A 19,935-nucleotide genomic window follows, 5' to 3' on the forward strand; every position below is an offset into this window, starting at 1 on the left:
AGAGATTGACTAATTTTACCGCCCGCCTTGCAGCCGCGGAGGCTTGTGGGGGCGATAGGCAAAACACCCGGACCAGACGCAGCCCCGCCGCTCGGCGCTCCCTTCCCGGGAGCCAGGCCACAGGGCGGAGCCGCCGGGGGCCGCCCGACCGCATCCCAGCGTTCCCCGCGGGCGCAGGGAGGCCGCTCTTGCCGGCGCGGCTACTCGCTGGCGTCAGCTGCGGCGCGGAGGCGGAAGATGGCGGCGGCGCCCGGGCGGCCGTGAGGAGCGAGACGGTGGCGAGGACGGCCGATGGCGGCGGGGAGGCGCCCTCGGGGACCCGCGGGCCGTTAAGGCGCGACGCTGGGCATGTCGGAGCTCGCGGCGCCTGGGGCCCCGGGGCCCGGGCCCAACGGCGGCGGCGGCGGCGGCGGCCCAGCCCCCCCGCGTGGGCCTCGCACCCCCAACCTCAACCCCAATCCTCTCATCAACGTGCGCGACCGGCTCTTCCATGCGCTCTTCTTCAAGATGGCTGTCACCTACTCGCGCCTCTTCCCGCCCGCCTTCCGTCGTCTCTTCGAGTTCTTCGTGTTGCTCAAGGTGACCGGGGCCCCGAACCTTGCTCAAGGGTCCCGGCGGCCGGACCCTTTCCCCCAGATCTGCGACTTCTGACCCCGCCCGGGGCAGCGCGCCCCTCCCATCCGGTGGCGTAGGCCCGACCCGACCCGTTGGGACCCTTTCCTTAGGCCTGCCGCCCTTGCCCCCCTGCCCAGAAACTTCCACCCGGGAAGGCCCGAGTCTCCCCCGGTTAGTGGCCCCTGATCCCGACTCCAGAAACTCACAGCTCCCTCCAGGCCGCACCCCACCCCTCGCCTCGCCCTTCCCAGCGTCCCCCACCTCCGGAGGCCGGAGCCCAGCCCCGTGACCCCCAGCCCTGCCGCCTGGGATCCTCAGCCCGGGATGACCGCCTCCCCACTCGCCGAGCCTGGCCTGGCCCCGAACCCCAAACTCGAGGGATTCCGGGCCTCACCACCACTGCCCTCTCCCAGGACACACCCCCCGGGCCGCCCACCTGCACCTCTTCCCTCTCCCCCTTTTACTTCGGGCTCTTCTCCTCAGGCCCTTCTGCTGGCCCCCACTCGGATTCTCCCCGCTCTGAACCTTTGGGGGGAAGGTGACCTAGCTGAGGTCACGCCGTGGGGCTTAGTGGCAAAGTCCAGCCAGTGGTGCTGCTGGTGGCTCTGTGAGGGGCCTCCCGTGGACCCGCCCCCTGTCCTCGCTCGGGTGGCAGAGCTCTCAGCTTTTCAGCGGTGCCGGGAGGGCCAGCACAGATCCCTCCAAGGAGGGGTCTCACTCAGAGAGGGAGCTCGCTGGGGGCCGAGCCCGGCTGCCTGACGGGTCTGAGGAAGTGGAGAAATGGCTGTTTTGTGTCGTGTCCCGTCCCGGAGTGTACCCCCGGCGGGCGGGGGGGGGCCGGGGCCAGGGGTGCTGATGTCCGAGGAAGCTCGGATTTCTCGTCTGCAGAAAGGGGGCTGGAGCTGGCGGGCAAGGCACGTGCGGTGCCGGCTGGGCCAGCTTGGTCGGGAGCCGGCAGCTCTTTGGCGTTGGGTGGCAGGGGTGCGAGCCGTCCCGCAGACCTGGGTGCGGGTCCCAGCCCGAAACCCCCGGTCCCGGAGCGGCAGGCGTCCCCTGCGGGGGCGTGGGTGTGGGACTCCGGAGGATTCCTGAGTCGGCCTTCCTTTACCCCAATCCTGGAACCCATGGGCAGCTTGGGCGTAGGCAGAAGGCCATGTGAGGCCGTGATTAGCTTGGGGAACAAAGCACTGTTCCTCCCGACAGGCTCAGAAGGAGCCCGTGTCGCTCGAGGGGGTGCCCTGTGTGAGGTGGGCCCCCCGTGGAGCTGAGCTTCCCCTGAGAGCCCGGCCTGAGGCCTTGGCTTTGTCCCGCCGCTTCCTGCCCGAGGAGCAGGCCAGGGGTTGGGCTGGCCAGGCAGATGGGCTGCACATCCAGGCCGCGTCCCTGGTGCGTGCGGCCGGGTGATCGGGCTGCCCTCGGCCCCGTGCACCTGCTCTCTCCTCGGGGCTGCAGCCAGGAGGCCCTTCATTCCTCGAGAGCCTGCCTGACCCCTGGCGCCTTTGGTTTCCCTCGTGTGCAAAGGGAGGGCTTGGCTGGCTGATCTCTGAGGCCGCCTCAAGCTCCAGAAAGCTCTGCTCCTTTGCCTCTCGGCCGCCCAGCTTCTGGGCTCTTGCTACAGAGATCAAGTTCCCCTCCCAGCCCCGCTCCCTGGCCTCTTCCTGTGGTACCTGTTCCTCTCTGCTCACTGCTGGCGGGAGCCGCCCTTGCCATCCTCTTTACCGCCTCGTGCCAGTCTCTGGGCCCAGCGATGAGTGGGGTGACCAGGAGGAAGGGGGAGAGACGGCAGTCCGCAGGGCAGGGTCTGTGTCACATCAGGCAGCCTCAGGCTGCGAGGAAGGAGGTGGGTAGCAGGAACGGCGCATGCAGAGGCCCTGGAGCTGGCGGGACGGCGCAGCCGTGTGGCTGGTGAGTTGGAGCATGGGGGTCACAGGGTGCCAGAGGTTGGGGGGCTGGAGCACCCAGGGCCTGTGAGGTGGCCAGGCCAGCTGGCAGGCAGAGGGCAGGAAAGGCCCTGGACGAGACTCCTGAAATCCTGAGAGCGAGGTGGGCGGGGCTGCTGAGGGCACCCTGCCTTCCCCACGTGGCTAGGGCTGCCCTGTGTGTCTGATGATGGGCCGTAGGGAGAGGGCAGCCTGGACAGCCAGCTCGTTCCACAGTGGGGAAACAAGTCCAGATCCGGGGCAGGCCTCGTCCAGGGGGGTGAGAGGGTCCTGGCCCACCCCCGGGGACCCATGCACCCGGTCAAGGGCGATGGACCCCACCTGGGGTTTCAGGTCACGGATAAGGACAGTGATGGGGCAGACCCTGGTGAGGGATGCTGGAGAGGGCGCCAGGGTGACAGTGCGGGCATGGGGGCCACTCAGCAAGGTCATGGTGCCACCAGCCCCCGGTCCGTTCAAGTGCCCCTGCTCTTGGGGCCCAGCTGGCCCTGCCTGGTATGTGTTCCAGGTTGAACTCCTGGCTGCACCCTTCCTGGCCGCGTGGCCTCTGTGCCTTGGTTTCCTCATCTGCAAACTGGGGGTGATGGCAGGCATGTGTGTCTCCAGGGGAAGTGCTCGGGCACCTCCTGGCATCGGGCCACCCTGTGTGTCAGCGCTTTTTGTGATATCTCGGCACGTTGTACAGCGTTGTTCTTATGGCCCAGAGCAGACAATGTCCCAGACGCGGCTCCTGCTGGACATCTGGGCCCAGAGAGCACGACTGGGGCTGTGGGTTAGGTCTCTGACCTCACCCTGCTGTGCTGTGGGTCCCACACTGTCGTGACTCCTGTCACCAGCTCCCAGGTCCCCAGACACAACGTTGGGGAGAGGTGCTGGGGGTCCCGAGCGACGCTTGGCCTGTGGCCACGTCTCAGGGCCCTGGCGCAGGCTGGCCTGTGGGAGGCTCTGCAGACGTGGGGGCCTTAGCTGGCCTTCCCCACTGCCTCCCTGGCCCCTCCTCCCCAGGCAGGGTCCCAGCTCTGTTCTCAGCTCAGCATCTGTCTGCCGTGACCTGAACCCTAGGGGCGTGGGATGTGCAGTCTGTCTCTGCTTAAATCAGCAGTGCTCTGATTCCCACCCTGTCAGGACAGGAGCGGGTGCTCTGCTGACCCAGCCCGTGCCCAGTCTGCAGGGCAGGCTCCAGAGAGGAGGCCGGGCGGTCCACAGCCAGCGCTGGCACCACCCTATGGTGCTCATGGCAGGGCGTGGAGAGGACGAGGTGCTGGCGGCCCTGCCGGTGGCCGCGTGGCCACGGGCAGTTCACCACACCCCTGAGCATCATCGTTGACAGAGGACAAGGAGCGGCTTCGTACTCTGGTCCCCCACGATCATTTGTACCACACAGGGAACTCACCCCGGGAGTGATGCCCTTGACATGGCGTCCAGGCCGGAAGGGTGACACTTGGCCAACCGGGACCCCATGAGAAATACAGCGGTCAGACGGGGGCTCCTGGAGCAGGGGGTTGGGGTGACGTCGAGCAGGGCCTCTCCTCGGCACTGTGGACATCGGGGCTGGGACGTTCTCTGTGGGGGGCCGTCCTGGGCGCTGTGGGGTGTGGAGCAGCCTCCCCGGCCCTGCCCACTCGATGCCGGGAGCCCCCCAGTTGCGATGACCACAGACATCCCAAGATGTGGCCCTGTGTCAGGATCCCCCCAGTGTGCAGTTAGGGCTGTCCTGTCTTACTCTGGGGAAACCGTACCTCAGGGGACAGAGCGAGCCCTGCCATGGGCTCGTTGGCCTGGCCAAGAGGGTCGGCTGTGTTCAGCGGCTCAGGCTGGCCCGGAAGAGGTGCAGAGGGCGTTTTTAGCTGGTGAGGTCAGGAGTTTTCTCCTGGGGCAGTTGGGTGATGGGACCACGTACTCTGCTTGGGCCCCTGTTGGGTGGGCCTGAGCCCAGCCTGGGTGGGGGTCCTGCAGGCGCCCGGAGGGCCTCATCCTGGCTCACTCGGGCAGTCACAGGACCCAGGCTGCCCGGAGGGGCTGGCGAGCCTTCCCTTCCCCGGGGAGCTCAGCCACGCTGTCTGCAGCCTGATATGCCGTGTGGGGTCCTCCAGGCTGGGCTGTGGGGTCTCAGGCAGCTTCCCTGCTGACTGCCCCCTGCCCCCAGGCCCTGTTCGTGCTCTTCGTCCTGGCCTACATCCACATCGTCTTCTCCCGGTCGCCTATCAACTGCCTGGAGCATGTGCGGGACAAGTGGCCGAGAGACGGCATCCTGCGCGTGGAGGTGCAGCACAACTCAAGCCGCGCGCCCGTCTTCCTGCAGTTCTGCAATGGCGGCGGCAGCTTCCCTGGGCTGGCTGTGGAGCCGGGAGGCCTGGAGCTGGAGGAGGAGGACGAGGAGGAGGAGGAGCTGACCATGGAGATGTTTGGGAACAGCTCCATCAAGGTGAGCTAGCTGGCTGGCAGCGCCACGTAAACGCACAGAGGAACTGGTGACGCAGTCTGTGCAGGACAGGCTGCTGGAAGTGTTCCTGACCTTCAGGGCCACAGGCCTCCCTGTCTGCTCCTGCTCCCGCTCCCGTGGCCTCAGGGCCGACTGGGACCCCGGGCTGTTTCCCAGCTGTCACTTGAAACGGATTGGCCCAGTTCTGGGGGTGCCAAGGGCAGATACAGCCGGGAAGAAGGCTCTGGGCTGAGAGCTCTAAGGGGGCCCTGGGCATCCTGGTGATGCAGCGCCCCGTCGGCAGAGGCATGCCAGTGGACACGTGGGGCCCACAGCCCTCAGGGAGGGCTGTGCTTGGGCAGCCAGAGGCCAGGGTCCTGTGGGCCAGGGATCGGTGTGGGTAGGGTATTGGTGCAGACTTCAGCAGGGGACCGCATCCCTCCCAGACCCTCACCCGGAGACAGGCTCTCAGGGAGCTCAGTGTTGGGGGTCGGGGCTTTGATGGGACAGGGGCGCATCTCCTTTCAGTCAGTGAGGGAGAGGCCTCCAGGCCCGGCCCTTTGGCACCATGGGCCTGCTGACCCCTGCCTCCCTCTCTGCAGTTTGAGCTGGACATCGAGCCCAAGGTGTTCAAGCCACCAGGTGGCCCCGAGGCCCTAAATGACAGCCAGGAGTTCCCCTTTCCTGAGACGCCCACAAAAGGTACTCATTGCTCACTGGGGCTAAAGGCCAGTACCCCCGGTGGGCTGCGGTCACCCCGCCCCTCCCAGGGGAGAGAGGTTCCGCAGACTGACCAGGCCTGTCCCACCCACAGCGTGGCCGCAGGACGAGTACATCGTGGAGTACTCGCTGGAGTACGGCTTCTTGCGGCTGTCGCAGGCCACGCGGCAGCGGCTCAGCATCCCAGTCATGGTGGTCACCCTGGGTGAGTGTCACCTGCAGTGAGGTTCTGGGGGAGGGGTGACCCAGAAGCACTTGCTTCTGGGGCCTGGGGGCCGCCCCTGCTCTCCAGCTGCGGGAAGCTGCCCGAGGCTTCATCCCTTGACCGTTCCTCTGGGGCTGTCGCGCACATCACTGCTCGGGTCGGGGGCGGCGGGGGCTCCTCCACTCCCAGAAGTGGAGATCTGGCCTTCCCCGGGCCTCCGGCAGCATTGGGGCTGGTGGGGGCCTGGCCAGGTGCACACCCCTGTCACGGTCCTGCCCACAGACCCCATGCGGGACCAGTGCTTCGGGGACCGCTTCAGCCGCCTGCTGCTGGCTGAGTTCCTGGGCTACGACGACATCCTCATGTCCAGTGTGAAGGGCCTGGCGGAAAACGAGGAGAACAAGGGTGCGGGGCCCAGGCGGGTGAGCGGGGGCGGGGCGGGGCCGGGGTGGTCTGGGGCGCAGGCTCACTGCCTCCCGCGCAGGCTTCCTGCGGAACGTGGTGTCCGGGGAGCACTACCGCTTCGTGAGCATGTGGATGGCCCGCACGTCCTACCTGGCCGCCTTCGTCATCATGGTCATCTTCGTGAGTGCCGCGGGCGGGGCGGGGGCCGGAGGGCGTGGGGCGAGGCGGCTGCCCCAGGCCTCACGCTGCGCTGCTTGCAGACCCTGAGCGTGTCCATGCTGCTGCGCTACTCCCACCACCAGATCTTCGTCTTCATTGGTGAGTTTCCCCGCCGGCCACCTCCCCCACCCTCCACCCCCCAACCGGGCGCCTCACCCGGTCTGCCCGCCCGCCGCCCTCTGCCCGCAGTGGACCTGCTGCAGATGCTGGAGATGAACATGGCCATCGCCTTCCCCGCAGCGCCCCTGCTGACCGTCATCCTGGCCCTCGTGGGTGAGGACCCCGTGCCCCCACGCCCTGCCCCCTGCCCTGGCCCGTCACCTGCCCGTCCCCCCTGCAACCAGCAGTCTCCCATCTCCCCACAGGAATGGAGGCCATCATGTCTGAGTTCTTCAATGACACCACCACGGCCTTCTACATCATCCTCATCGTGTGGCTGGCCGACCAGTATGATGCCATCTGCTGCCACACCAACACCAGCAAGCGGCACTGGCTTCGGTGGGCACCGGGGTCCGTGTGGTCCGGGGTGGGGGCAGCCGGGTGGGCAGCGCCTCACTGTCCCCCTCGCAGGTTCTTCTACCTGTACCACTTCGCCTTCTACGCCTACCACTACCGCTTCAACGGGCAGTACAGCAGCCTGGCCCTCGTCACTTCCTGGCTCTTCATCCAGGTGAGGTGGCTGCCCTTGGCACTGGTGACCCCGGGGTCCATCCAGCCTGTTGGGGGTTCTATGGAGGCTGCGTTCTGGCTCGGGCCTCGCCTGACCCGGTGCCTGCCTCCCAGCATTCCATGATCTACTTCTTCCACCACTACGAGCTGCCCGCCATTCTGCAGCAGATCCGCGTCCAGGAGATGCTGCTGCAGACGCCCCCTCTGGGCCCTGGCAGCCCCACGGCCCTGCCGGACGACCTGAACAACAACGGAGGCGCCCCGGCCGCCACACCCGACTCTCCCGGCCAGCCCCCTGCCCTGGGCCCTGGCTTGCAGGGTGGTGGCGGAGGCCCTGGGCCCGTGGCTGAGGCACCCAGCTCCCTGGTGGCCGCGGCGGCCTCGGTAGCTGCAGCAGCCAGTGGTGACCTGGGCTGGATGGCAGAGACGGCCGCCATCATCACAGACGCCTCCTTCTTGTCAGGCCTGAGCGCCTCTCTCCTGGACCGGCGGCCGGCCAGCCCCCTGAGCCCCAGCGGGGCGCTCCCTCGGGCCCCCCAGGACAGTGCCCCCACAAGCGACTCCCCAGGGTCTGACACAGCCCCTCAGACCGCTGGGGTGAGTGGGCCCAGCCTTGCGTCCACGGCTCCAGTGGATGCGCCCTCGGAGGTCGGCTCCTGAGCCCTGGGCAGCTGACCACCTCTGTCCCTGGCCATCCAGGCCAGCTGGGTGTGACCTGGCTGTAGCCCTCCGGGGTCAGGGAGGCTGTCCCCAATGGCTCTGGGACTGCCCAGCCTGCCTTAGGTGGTATCGGAGTCCATCAGGTTTGCTTGGAGGCGGGCTTCGCTCCCCCAGGGCGTGGGGCCTGCCTGCAGCCTGTCCCTGTCTATGGTGGGCCCCCTCAGCCAGTGAATTAAGACCAGCCGATGAGCCAGGGTGGGAGAAGGGATGGGGGCTCCATGGAAGGTTCTGCAAGGGGTTGGTGAAAGGTCTGGAGCAAGCTGTCCCAGGGCAAAACGGGCAAGCCTCTGAGCAAGGTGAAATGAGTGGGGCCGGCTCAGCTGGTGCTCCCTCGTGTGCAGTGCCTTTCCACCGCCATCCCACACGGCCAGGCTGGGGCCCCGGGAAGGCGAAGCTTGGGCCCAGGACGCGCCCAGGCACCAACATTGAAGGCGGCCACGGGGGGTGCCGGGGTCCCGCCCTGCTCAGGGTGAGGAGATGGCCGGTGGCCCAACCCAGTTACGCGGTGAGGAATGCAGAAGAGGGCTCATTCCACTCTATTTAATTGCAGTGTACAAAATGGTGTTTGTATATAGAATAAACTGTTGACAGCGTCCAGCCAGCGTTTGTCTGTGCGGGGAGGGGGCGGGGTCCCTCGAAGCCCCCGCTGCAGGTGGAGGAGGGCCTGGTCCCGCGTCACCGGGCGGCCACGGGTGCTTCCTCGGAGGCCTGGAGCAGGCTGCGCGGCCCGTCGCGGGTGCTGTCCCTGAGCTGGGCGAGGAGCTGCCCGCGCTGCACCAGCGCCTGGCGGAGCCTCTCGCGTGTGCCCACGATGCGCTGCTCCAGCTGCTCTAGCTCCCCGGGGCGCGGGGCGCCAGGGAACAGCTGGGCGGGCGGGTGGCCGTTGGAGCAGAGCGAGACGGGGCCCCCGGGCGGCCCGGCTGCATCTGCATCCGCGTCTGGGGCATCCTCAACGGGAGCGGCAGCGGTGGCCACGGCTGGCTCCAGCAGGAAGTGCGTGCAACGCTCCCTCACCGAGGCCCGGCGCACCCGTGTCCAGCCCCCCGGGGCCGGCGGGGGCGGCCAGAGTGTCCTGCTGCGGCTCCTCGGGACCCCTGGGGACGGATGAGGCTGGGCAGCTGTGTCCTACCCACAGTCCCACTCTGCCCTTTAGGGTCAGGGTTCCTGAGGAGGCCGTGGGTGGCTGGTGGTATGGATCCATTGGTCGGCTGGAGGGCGGAGATGGGAGTTGCTGGGGTGGAGAGCGGCCCCCAGGGCCCCTTACCTCGGCTCCGGCTCCTCCTGCCCCTCGGGCGGCTCTGTGTGGAGGGCGCGATGGATTCTCTAGGAGCCAAGACAGAAGTCGCGTCGGGGTCGGGTCAGCGGCAGGCCGTCCTGCGCGCGCTCCGCCCTCCCTCCACCCCCAGCCCCCGCTCCTCACCTGGCTCGTGTGCAGCCAGTACTCCATCTTGTTGCCCCTTCGGAAGCGCGGCAGCGCCAGGCGGTAGAAGACGTGCTCGCCCAGCGAGCCGAGCAGAGCGCTGCCCAGGCCCCGGCAGAGCAGCACGAAGCGTCCGGAGAAGTGGTAGAGGCCCATCTGGAGGGTCTGTGGGCAGGACGCAGGCACAAAACCCCTCCTGGTCATGGCAGACCCTTGGGAAGCCCTGGCCTCGGACGGGGGTGGGGGCAGAGGTTGGGCCAGAGAGAAGGGCCTGGGGCTGTGGAGCTGGATTGGAAGGCTAGGGCTCCATTTTCAGAGGTGAGGTGTCATGGAAGAAAGGCCACTGGAACTGGGGTTTTGGAGGATGAATAGGGTGCAGAAAAGCAGGCAAACACACAGTCTTGGGAACGAGCAGGGGTTGGTCACCTTGGTGAAGGACCACACAGGCTCAGAGTCCCCCACGCCTACCCCTCCCTGCGTCCCGGGCCTGCCCTACCTCTGTAACGGTGAAGACCCGCTTACCACAAGGCACCATCTTGTACCACTTGTCATGCAGCAGGTCGATGAAGCCGGATGACTTGTAGCAGCTGATGAACTCGGACAGGTTGGAGGTGAGCGGCGAATTCCGGGGGAGTCCGATGCCATAGCCTGGGGGAGGCCGGGCGTTGGGTTGGAACCGGGCTGGACGCAGACCCACAGGAGCTGCGCCTGCCTGGAGCCCGCAGATCACTGGTCCCGGGGGCCGCTCACCCTCGATGGCGAAAGGCTTGCCCACGGTCAGCAGTCTGCAGTCGGCGTCGATGGACACCTCGTAGTCCAGGAGCGACTTGTCCATGATGAAGGCGTTGAGCTTGTGGTGGGGGGTCGCTTCTGCCGGGGAGGGCGACGGGGTGAGCATCCCCGCCCGCCTGGCCCCGCCCCGCGCGCCCCCCTCACGTCAGCATGGCGACGCCGTGGGGCGTGGTGGGCGCACTGTGGCGCCGCACGTGTGCGTACATCTCCGGGAAGCTCTTCTTGATGTAGGCCTCGGCGCTGCTTTCCCGCACGGTGCCGAAGCGGAAGCCCTGGGACGGGTGGTGCAGCTGCGGGCCAGCGCCCGGTCAGCGCCTGGGGTGGGGCCTTGATCCCGGCCCGGCTCTCCCCGACCCCCCTTCCATCCGCCAGCCCGGAGCGCCCAGGCCCAGGGCTCTCAACCAGAGTCTCCCCTCGCCCGGCTCACGTGGGCCACGTCATCTCTGGGGGGCCGTCCTGGGCTCCGTGGGGTGTGGAGCAGCATCCCTGGCCCCACCCCCTAGATGCCAGGAGCCCCCTGCCCTAGTCTGACAACCATAGATGTGCCAGGACATGGCCCGTGTCCCCTGGGGGCAGGACCACCCAGTTGAAAATGTTCTAACACCCGCACGTCCATCTCCAGGCCCTTAACTCCACACTTCCGCCTCCGCCGCACCCTCTGCGTCTCTCCTTAGGGTCCCCCGGGAACCCCAAGCTCACCGCGTCCAAGACCCACTCCCGAGCCACCCCACACCTTCCCACCTCAGTCGCTCTCCCTCCTCTGCCCGCCTCTGCGCCTCTCATCTCCACGTCCCGTCCACCTGCAGATCCTGTGGGCACTGCCCTCCAGACACCCTGGACCTGCCCGGTGCTCGCCCCTCCGCAGCCCCTACCCAAGGCCCCCATCCCCCATTCCTCCTGCACCAGCGCTGCCCCCTCAGCCCTGGGCTCTCCGGCCCACCCACTGTTTGTGCAACCTCCCTAAAGCAAACCATGAGTGGCTGCTGAGGCCACCTGACCAGGGCCTCCTTATCGGGGCTACAGCACTTCCGAAAAGACAGACCTGAGGCAAGCAGGGCCATCTAGAACTTTCTGGGGAAGGAAATGCTCTACACCTGTGCTGTTCTCAAGTGGCTGTTGAGTGCTTTCAATTAAATCAATTTAAAAAGTAGCCACGGGACTTCCCTGGTGGTGCATTGGTTAAGAATCCACCTGCCAATGCAGGGGACATGGGTTCGATCCCACATGCCGGGGAGCAACTAAGCCCGTGCACCACAACTACTAAGTCCGCGTGCCTAGAGCCTGTGTTCCGCAACAAGAGAAGCCACCTCAATGAGAAGCCTGCACGCCGCAACTAGAGAAAGCCTGCACGCAGAAACGAAGACCCAATACAGCCAAAAAAAAAAAAAAAATTGTTTTAAAAAATTATTTTAAAAAAGTAGCCACATGTGGAGAGTGGCTGGCCCACGGGACAGCAAGCATCTAGGTCTCATTACTGGTTTAACAGAGGACGCTGGGGTGGGGGAGCAGCAGGGGACGAGAGCAGCTAGATCCAAACACTGGGAGATGCTGCAGGAGAAAAAACAACTTCTCCAACAAACAAATCGCTAGGGAACAAAAAGATGGAGTGTCAAGATGGCCCCATGGGGCCTTCCCGGGACAGACCCCCACCCAGTCCTCTGCCTGCCTCTTGTCTGTAGAAAAACTTTAGTCTCCTAGGCCTTCCCCGAGTTCCAAAGAATAAATTTAATCAAAGAAGTGAGAAAATGCAGAAACAAAGGAAAACAGTCAAACAAGACAAAATAATAATAATAGTTTAGCCATTAAAGTCAAGGACTTTTAATTCCTTCTCAAGGGCTGTAGATAATATTCTGAGCCAGTGAACTTCCCTGGCGGTCCAGTGGGTAAGACTCAGTGCTTCCACTGCAGGGGGCATGGGTTCAATCCCTGGTTGGGGAACTGAGATCCCGCAGGCCATGTGGCATGGCAAAAAAAAAAAAAAAAAAAAAAATTTGAGCCAGATCCTTTGAGCTCTTTTGCAGATACTGAAACCCCCACCAGGTGGAAGAAGTTAACTGCATGCTGCCCACAAGCACATAGACCCCAGACTGATTGGAACCAGAAGGTTGATGATGTTGACTCCCAATTACTTCACCACCAACCAATCAGAAGAACATCCAGGAGCTAATCACACACCCCACAACCCCCCTCCCTCACCCTGTCTTTAAAAACCTTTCCCCAGGGGCTTCCCTGATGGCGCAGTGGTTGAGAATCTGCCTGCCAATGCAGGGGACACGGGTTCGAGCCCTGGTCTGGGAAGATCCCACATGCCGCGGAGCGACTGGGCCCGTGAGCCACAATTACTGAGCCTGCGCGTCTGGAGCCTCTGCTCCGCAACAAGAGAGGCCGCGATAGTGAGAGGCCCGCGCACCGCGATGAAGAATGGCCCCCACTTGCCGCAACTGGAGAAAGCCCTCACACAGAAACAAAGACCCAACACAGCCATAAATAAAAAAATAAAAAAATAAAAACACCTTTCCCCAATACTTAAATAAAAATTAAAAAACAAACAAACAAAAATAAACCTTCCCCTGAAAGCCATCCAGGAGTTCAGGTCTTAAGCACTAGCTGTGCAGACTCCTTGCTTGGCGTCTGCAGTAAACACTGTGCTTTCCTTCACCAGGACCCTGTGTCAGTAGATTGGCTTTACTGCCTGCAGGTGAGTGGACCCGAGTTTGGTTTGGTAACAAGGAGGTTTCTACCTTCCTCTGGGTCTGTACATTTTGGATCCAGATTCAAACAAACCGTGAAAAAAAAAAAAAAAACAACTGAGAAAAATGGCTGCCTGATGTTTAAGTTCCCAGAATACTCATGACAAAATGACAGGAGACCTGGGATTTCCCTCATGGTAATCCAGTGGCTATGGCTGGTGCATGGACGAAACTGGTCAGGAGTTGACTTTGGAGCCGGGCAATGGGTTCATTCATGGTGGGCCTTGCTCCCTACTCTAGAATATTAAAATTTTTTCATTAAAAGAGAAAAATATGTAGGCTGGGGCATGCCCTGCTCTGCCCACAGCCCTCCAGGACTCCTGGTGAAAGTTCTGTCTAAACGGGGCTTCTGTGGAGGCCCAGGTCCTCCCACACGTGCAGGCCCTGCACGACCTGCCCCATCCCCCTCCCTGCTCTCCCCTCCCCCCTCTCCCCCCTCACTCACTCTGCTCCAGCCACACACAGGTCTCCTTGCTGTTCCTCCAACCTGCCAAGCACAATCCTGTCCCAGGGCCTTTGCACAGGCTGCCTCCTCTGCTTACCATATTCCTCCCTGATATCTACATAAAAGTCCCTCACATATCACCTCTCCCAGACGAATTCCTGACCCCCGTTTGAGAAATCATCCCTCCCCAGTGCTCCCTGTGTCCCCACCCTGTCTAATTTTCCTCCCTGGAACTTTATCACCAATTCACACACCATCTACTTTGTTTCTCTCTCTTGATTCTCGCCAGCAGCCTCGCCTGTTTTGTCCCACCTGGGTTCAACACGAGTTTGCGGGAGCAGATGGCCGCCCTCTACTGGGTGGGGACTGGGGGCGGGGGTGACCTCCAGGCTCTGACCCCTGAAACCCCACGGCCACGCACCTTAGGGTCGTGGATCCCCGACAGCTCCTCAAAAGTCTTGTCCCCGACCATGACGGCGGCCAGGTTGGCCGTGTAGCTGGACAGCACAAGCAGGCAGAAGATGGCCCACAGGTTCATGAGGAGGCGGCCCGTGGGGCACTTGGGCGTCTTACTGGACACTGTGCGTCCAAAGAGGATGGCGTAGCAGAGGTTGAGGGCGGAGGAGTAGGAGAACACGGTGCCCAGGTTGCGGCCGCGGGGCGTGAGGCCGAAGGGGCTGCTCCACTCGTAGAGGGTGAGGAAGAGCGCAGTCAGGTGCAGCGCGGTGAAGACGCCCAGCCACATGGACCAGTGCAGCGGCCACATGAAGGCGCCGATGGGCGACGCCGTGTCCCATGCGCGCACCATGATGCCCAGGCTGGTGGAGAAGAAGGGGCTGGTGAAGTCCACCACCTGAGAGCGGGCTGAGTTGATGCTGAAGCTGGTGACGGCCATGTGCGCCCGGCCGGCCATCAGGTCGCCCACCAGGCCGGCCCAGCGGCCGTCGCGCAGCGCGCCGTACTTGCCGTCGCCCACGATGTACAGCTCGAAGTCGAAGGGCGCGTCCTCCGCCAGGCGCTCCAGCAGGTCGATGCAGTAGCCGTAGCAGCACCTGCGCAGCGCGCGGGGCGCCGAGCCGTCGGCCAGCGCGGCGAAGAGCGCGTCCAGGGCGGCCGAGTCGTTGGCGCTGGGGGCCAGGCACAGCTGCCCCTCCGGGCACCGACCGTCCTCGTCCGGCTCGCGGGCGAACACGAACGGGTGCTCCACCAGCGTCACCACGCGCAGCTTGGGCCGCGCCCAGGCACCCGGCAGGGGTGGGGGCCGCCCGGCCGCGCCCCCCCGCCTCTGACTCCAGCCGCCCATCCTGCCACCGGGGCCCAGCGTTGCCCAGGCCGGGGCGCCCCGCGGGTCCCAGCGGAGGCTCCACACGCGGAAGCGCCGGGAGATGTGCACCTGCGAGGAGCCGGTCACCCACACCGGCCCCGTGTGGCCCCGGAAGGACGTGTTGGCCAGGAACCTGGTGGGGGTGGGCGGCATCAGGGTGGCGGAGGGATCCCTCCCCCGAGGTGAGACCTATCGCCCTGCCTCAGACACACCGGGCCACGGGGGATGCTGCTGTACCCCCCACTCCAGATCCCCTTCCCAGCCGGGGTACCCACGCCCTGGGGGCTGGGGCGACAGCCCAGCCCAAAGCCCAGCTGAGAGGCCCAGGTGGGGCCTTCTTGCTGCGTGCTGCCCCCGCTCCAGGGCTCCCCGGGTCAGGCAGAGCCTCACCTGTTCCTTTCTGTTCCTTTCCCTCCTTTCCCGCTTCTCCCAAAGGCACACACCCACACACACACACACACACACACACACACACACACACACGCCCGCAGAATCTCCTTCTTGGGCTCTGCTTCCACCCAAGATGGACACAGCGCCTGGCATACAGCAAATGCCCGATAATGTTGCCTCTCACGCAGCTTCCTGCAGCAGGGTCCCTGCTCACCGTGCCAAGAGGCGGCCGGAGGACTCGGACCCGGGCAGCGGCAGGTCATTGCAGTTGACCGTGGCGGGGAGGAGGGCGCGCTCCGGCTGCACGCGGGCCGTGCTGCCCAGCGCACAGGCCACTAGTTCCACCGCGTCATGGATGGCGGCTTCCAGCGGGGGCCGAGCGACCTCGCCCAACGCCAGCAGGCCCAGGCGGCAGGCCCTCGGTGGGGAGTGCCTCGGCAGGCAGCGGCGTGCCCAGCAGCCAGCGGGGCCCGGGGGGTGTGGCCTGCAGCACCTGCCGGGCGCCGGCCTCGTTGCAACCCAGGAGTATGGCCACAGGGACTGGGGCCGTTCCCCCCGCAGGCACCCCCAGTGGGGCCAGGCGGGCCCGCAGCCCTGCATCACTTGGGTCTGGCCGGCTCAGGTCCAGCAGGAGCTTCGGAGCCCGGCCCGCCCAGCTTGTCCACAGGGCCACAAGGCCACCAGGGTCCCGCACGGGGCAGAGCACCAGGCCAACGTCCTCCCAGCTGTGCGCCTGCAGCAAGGACACCAGCACGTCCAGCAGAGTATCCAGGGGGCTGGCCCAGTCCAGCTACAGGTGGAAGGGGTTCTGGCAAAGGGGTGGTCAGTTAGGGCTGGCAAACTCAGTGTCCCACCACACTCTTCCCACCCCGTCTGTACATGTTCAATAAACGCACGACACCTTGATAACTGGACCTTGTGCCTGCTTCTTCCCAGCCCCACACCTGCTCTAACCCCTTCTGTGGCTCCCCGTCGCCATCAGCACAAAGTCCGGCCCTGGCCTGACATTCAGGGCCTGTTCTCTTGGCTCCAGTCACCCTGAGGCTTTTTGCATTCCCCAGCTGGAATACCTTTTCCCATCTATGACAGCCAACTCTTACACATCCTTCAAAACCCAGCTCCACTACCCCACCTCTATTCAGACTTACCAGGCAAGCTAGGGACTGAGGGGCCCCCCCTCCGTGCTCAGGGACCCAGAAAGTTCTCCTGAATTTGCTTTGAGCATGGGAAGCACGAGAGAGCTTTGCCAGACACCTAACGTAGGCAGGGTGTTGTCCGGGTGGGGACAGGGTGCTGAGTGCAGGGGGAAAGGCTGGGGGCTGCTGCTCAGTCTCCCGCGGGGCGGCGGGGCAAGCCAATACCCCCCCAAAGCCTGACAGGTCCAACTGCAGAGGGTGCAGTTCCTGGATCCGGCTGCAGAGGGCGCCACAGGCATGGATTTGGGTCCTGCATCTCTCCCACCGGGAGGGGGTCAAGGACAGAGGGGGGTTAATGAGACCTGGGCCTCCTCTAGGGTCAGGGTCTCCCCGCCCTCAGGAGAAGGAAGGCCTGAGGGGGCTTCAAGGTGGGTTTGGAGAGAGGCAGGCCCCCTTCCAGACCCCATGTCCCAGCGTTGGGCCCCTCCCTGCTGGCCCTGGGAGGGGGTTCTTTCCCTGGGGCACAACAGGGTCCCCAGAGCTCTGCCACCCTTCTCTCCTCCTTGTCCCATTCTCTACTTATTCGGACCCAAATTCCAGCCTGGGGGTGTAATTAAGAAAAGAGAATAAACTCCAAGGACGAACGAGGACAGGGTGGAGGAGGATGGAGGGTTTAGGAGAGACAGGGTGGCCCTGGGGACCTGAGAAGGCCATCAAGGAGGCTGTGGGGTGTGGGTAGCCTCGGCCTCGAGGGCCTCTGGTAGGATCCTGGCAGGAGGAAAGTCTCCAGCTGCAGCCCCTGAAACTGCAGCCCCTGGAGAGCGAGCAGGGAGACCCGCTTCCCCATCCCAGCCCCGCAGCCCTGCTTGGTGGGAATCCGGAGGCGCCCTCTGACCTGACCGGGGAAGGGGGCCGCGCTCCTAGTGGGACTCCACCGCCAAAGCCCAGGGAAGCGTCCTGTGGGATCCGCCATCTGGGGTCCAGAGGCATCCCGCGGGGTTCCCGAGCCGCGGGGTTCCGTGGCTCTAGGTTCCTGCGCCCCTGGGCTCCCGCCTCCCATTCCGGGTCCCTGATCTCCGGGGACATCCGGGGTTCAGGGGTCCAGGTTCCGCGAACCCGAGGGCCGTCCCTGGGCCTCTGTCATCCGGACTCCGAGTCTCCCCGCATCCGGACTCTTGCATTTAGGGTCCAGACTCTGAGGCCCGCGTGTCCCAAGGACTCAGCTATCCGGACCCCCGGGCCCCGCGCTCCAAGAGCGTCCCAGGATCTCTCCCATCCCGACCCCGGGTCCCCGGACGTCCTGACCCCGGCGTCCGCGCGTACCGGGGAGCCGAGGGGAGCGCGGGCCTCCCGCCGCAGCACGCTGAGCACGGGGGTCTCGGTGGCCGCCGCCAGGAAGTGCAGCTGCAGCAGCGCGGGCCGCGCCTCGGGGAAGGCTAGCACGGCCGCCACGCCCGGTGCCGCCAGCGCCTGGCACAGGCCGCGGGCCAGCGAGGCGGGGTCCCGGGCCGGGGGCGCGGCGACCACCAGCTCCAGGCTCAGGTTGTGCGGCAGCCGCGGCGCCAGGGCGGCCCAGGCCAGGGCGGCGCGGGCGCGGGCGCGGGCGCGGGCGGCGGGCGCGCGGGGCAGGAGGGCGCCCAGGCGCACCGAGACCCCCAGGCGCACCAGGACGCCGCACCGGTGCGGGTGGCCCCCGGCGGGCCCCGGCCCCAGCGCTAGCGCCAGGCCGAGCCACTGCGCCCCCACAAACTCCATCCCAAAGTTGCCGGCGGGCGCCGCGGGGCGGAGCCGCGGGTGGCACCACGGGAGGCGGGATCTCGGCCGCCCCCGCCGCTCCCTCCCCGCCCCCGCCGGGCCGGCGCCTCCCTCCCTGCCCGAGCCCGCCCACCTGCGTCCGCCCTCCCCCCTCCCGGTCCCCCAGTGCCAGGCAGCCCACTAGGGAGGCGTGGGTCACACTACGCAGGGCGGGAAATTGAGGCTCAGATGGCCACAGCAGGCGGGGGTTGGGGTGGGGTGTGGAATCGAACCACTGCTCCTCCTGGCTCTGTGCCCACTCTACAGATGAGGAAGCCGACGTTAGCAGCAGGGAGGGATTTTGCATCATGACCGGTGCCCACACTCACCCCTGGATCCCTCCCTCATCCCCCCTCCAGCCTGGCAACGGTTCCCATTTCTCAGTCAGGGAAACTAAGGCCCACAAGGGGTCAGTGTGCGTCCATAGTCACCCAGCTGCACCCTCCTCCTCCAGGGAGCAGCGTCTACCCAGACCAACCCGTCCACGTGCTCTACCATCGTTGGCGCCCCAGGGAAACTGAAGCAGACTTGTCTGATGGGAACCTGTGGGGAAGGTCTCCTGCCCTCCAGCTGCGGGCAGACAACTTGAGCCAGAGAATTCCTCTTCACCCTTCAAGACCCAGTGCCAAATGCCCCTGCTGGAAAAACTTTCCTAGCTTGTCACCCAGAAAGATTCAGAACACCCCCGTCATCCCTGCCTACATGAACTCCATCACACGCCATCGTCTTTTTGTCCCTTTATTTGCTTTATTCAGTGGCCAGCTCTGGGAGACAGGGGCGGGTCTGGCTCGTTAACTGCTGTCTCCAGTGCTTGCACACAGCAGGCACTTTATAATTGCTTGTTGCTTTGAGCAACTGCTCAGACAAGGACGCGTGGTTACATCACTCTCCGCTGCCCCGGAACCTTCCTTAGCTCCCTGCCGCCTACCAATCCCCCAGCCTCTTCCTACATTCTCTGGGCCTCCCCAAGACAAATGCCATGGAGACCTTCTTGTGGCCCTGGCCTGTGGGAGGCGCTCAATAACCACCCGTCAAGTAAGGGCCCAGGAGCACCCTGCGTGGAATTCTCCCATCCCAGGTGGGGGAGTGGAGAAAGCCAGGCTTCTCCCCAGACCCCGCAGGGCACAGGGCAGCAGCTGCGCATGGAACATTCCAGCTCTAAGGAACACGTCTACACTCAGTTGATTTTTTTCACGCACAAGAAACCATCTCCTTTTGGAGCCAGTGTTAGAGACGCAGGGGACAAACTCCATTAGATGAGGAAAAATGCAAGTACCGGCCAGCAGCATGAATGGAATTTTGAGATGACTAATGAGAGCTGGGTGGCTGGCTTCCAGGTGACAAGGCCACCTCATCCAGCCACCTGGCCAGGCATCCCAGGACAGGGAGGGTCATACCAGGGAGCACCCCCCCCCCCACTGTTCTGGGTGAGGCGCCAGGTTAAGAAGTGTCCTCAGGGACCACCTGGGCCTCACCCCACCCTGGGGTAAGGTCCCTATGCCAGCATGAGTCCCCAGAAACGGACCCATCCTGGGGAGGGGATACCTCCTCACCCTAATGTGGCCCTCAGCAGTCAGTCAACAAACATTACTGGCTGCTGGTTCTGGTAGGTACGCGAGCACCCGACAGCGCCTTGGGCCCCCCTGGGACTCACGGGGTAACCCCCTGAAGCCGCCCCATCTCGGGCCCTGCTGTTACGCCTCACCTTCCCCCAAGGCCCACTACTTGCATGACCTGCGCTGGGCGCCCTGGCCTCTGCGCCTCGGCTCCCAGCTTTTTTTTTTCAAGTTTTTTTGTTTTGACGTGGACCATTTTTAGTCTTTATTAAATTGTTACAATATTGCTTCTATTTTATGTTTTGGTTTTTTGGCCCCAAGGCACGTGGGACCTTAGCTCCCCGACCAGAGATCAAACCGGCAGCCCCTGCATTGGAAGGCGGAGTCTCAACCACTGGACCACCAGGGAAGTC

The 19,935-nt window shown here is 64.7% G+C and overlaps 2 protein-coding genes across 4 annotated transcripts; one reads left to right on the top strand and one right to left on the bottom strand.

Annotated features, from left to right (window-relative positions):
* The first annotated feature begins 92 nt into the window (after positions 1-92).
* On the top strand, positions 93-8,510 carry TMEM259 (transmembrane protein 259). Of its 3 annotated transcripts, XM_082379862.1 has the most exons (11): positions 101-579; positions 4,702-4,980; positions 5,580-5,679; positions 5,792-5,902; positions 6,185-6,307; positions 6,387-6,487; positions 6,568-6,625; positions 6,716-6,799; positions 6,892-7,024; positions 7,097-7,196; positions 7,310-8,510. In XM_082379862.1, exons 1-11 carry the CDS (start codon positions 349-351, stop codon positions 7,853-7,855), a joined length of 1,866 nt encoding a protein of 621 aa, XP_082235988.1. In that variant the 5' UTR covers positions 101-348; the 3' UTR covers positions 7,856-8,510. The 3 variants fall into 3 exon arrangements, with proteins under 3 accessions (XP_082235987.1, XP_082235989.1, XP_082235988.1); XM_082379861.1 differs by having other exon boundaries at positions 93-579; positions 6,568-6,799; XM_082379863.1 differs by lacking the exon at positions 6,716-6,799 and having other exon boundaries at positions 97-579.
* Positions 8,511-8,590: 80 nt separating this feature from the next.
* On the bottom strand, positions 8,591-17,951 carry GRIN3B (glutamate ionotropic receptor NMDA type subunit 3B; the record flags this gene model as incomplete). The annotated part of the gene is given in 15 exon segments (XM_082379868.1): positions 8,591-8,962; positions 8,964-9,009; positions 9,180-9,238; positions 9,336-9,500; positions 9,832-9,983; positions 10,086-10,188; positions 10,190-10,205; positions 10,272-10,417; positions 13,744-14,601; positions 14,603-14,635; positions 14,638-14,779; positions 15,251-15,441; positions 15,443-15,826; positions 15,830-15,844; positions 17,496-17,951. Coding segments are annotated over 15 exon segments (3,114 nt in total). The 5' UTR covers positions 17,928-17,951.
* Between the last annotated feature and the right edge of the window lie 1,984 nt (positions 17,952-19,935).

This window comes from Balaenoptera borealis (assembly GCF_965194805.1).
Source record: "Balaenoptera borealis genome assembly, chromosome: 2".
Lineage (NCBI taxonomy): Eukaryota > Metazoa > Chordata > Mammalia > Artiodactyla > Balaenopteridae > Balaenoptera > Balaenoptera borealis.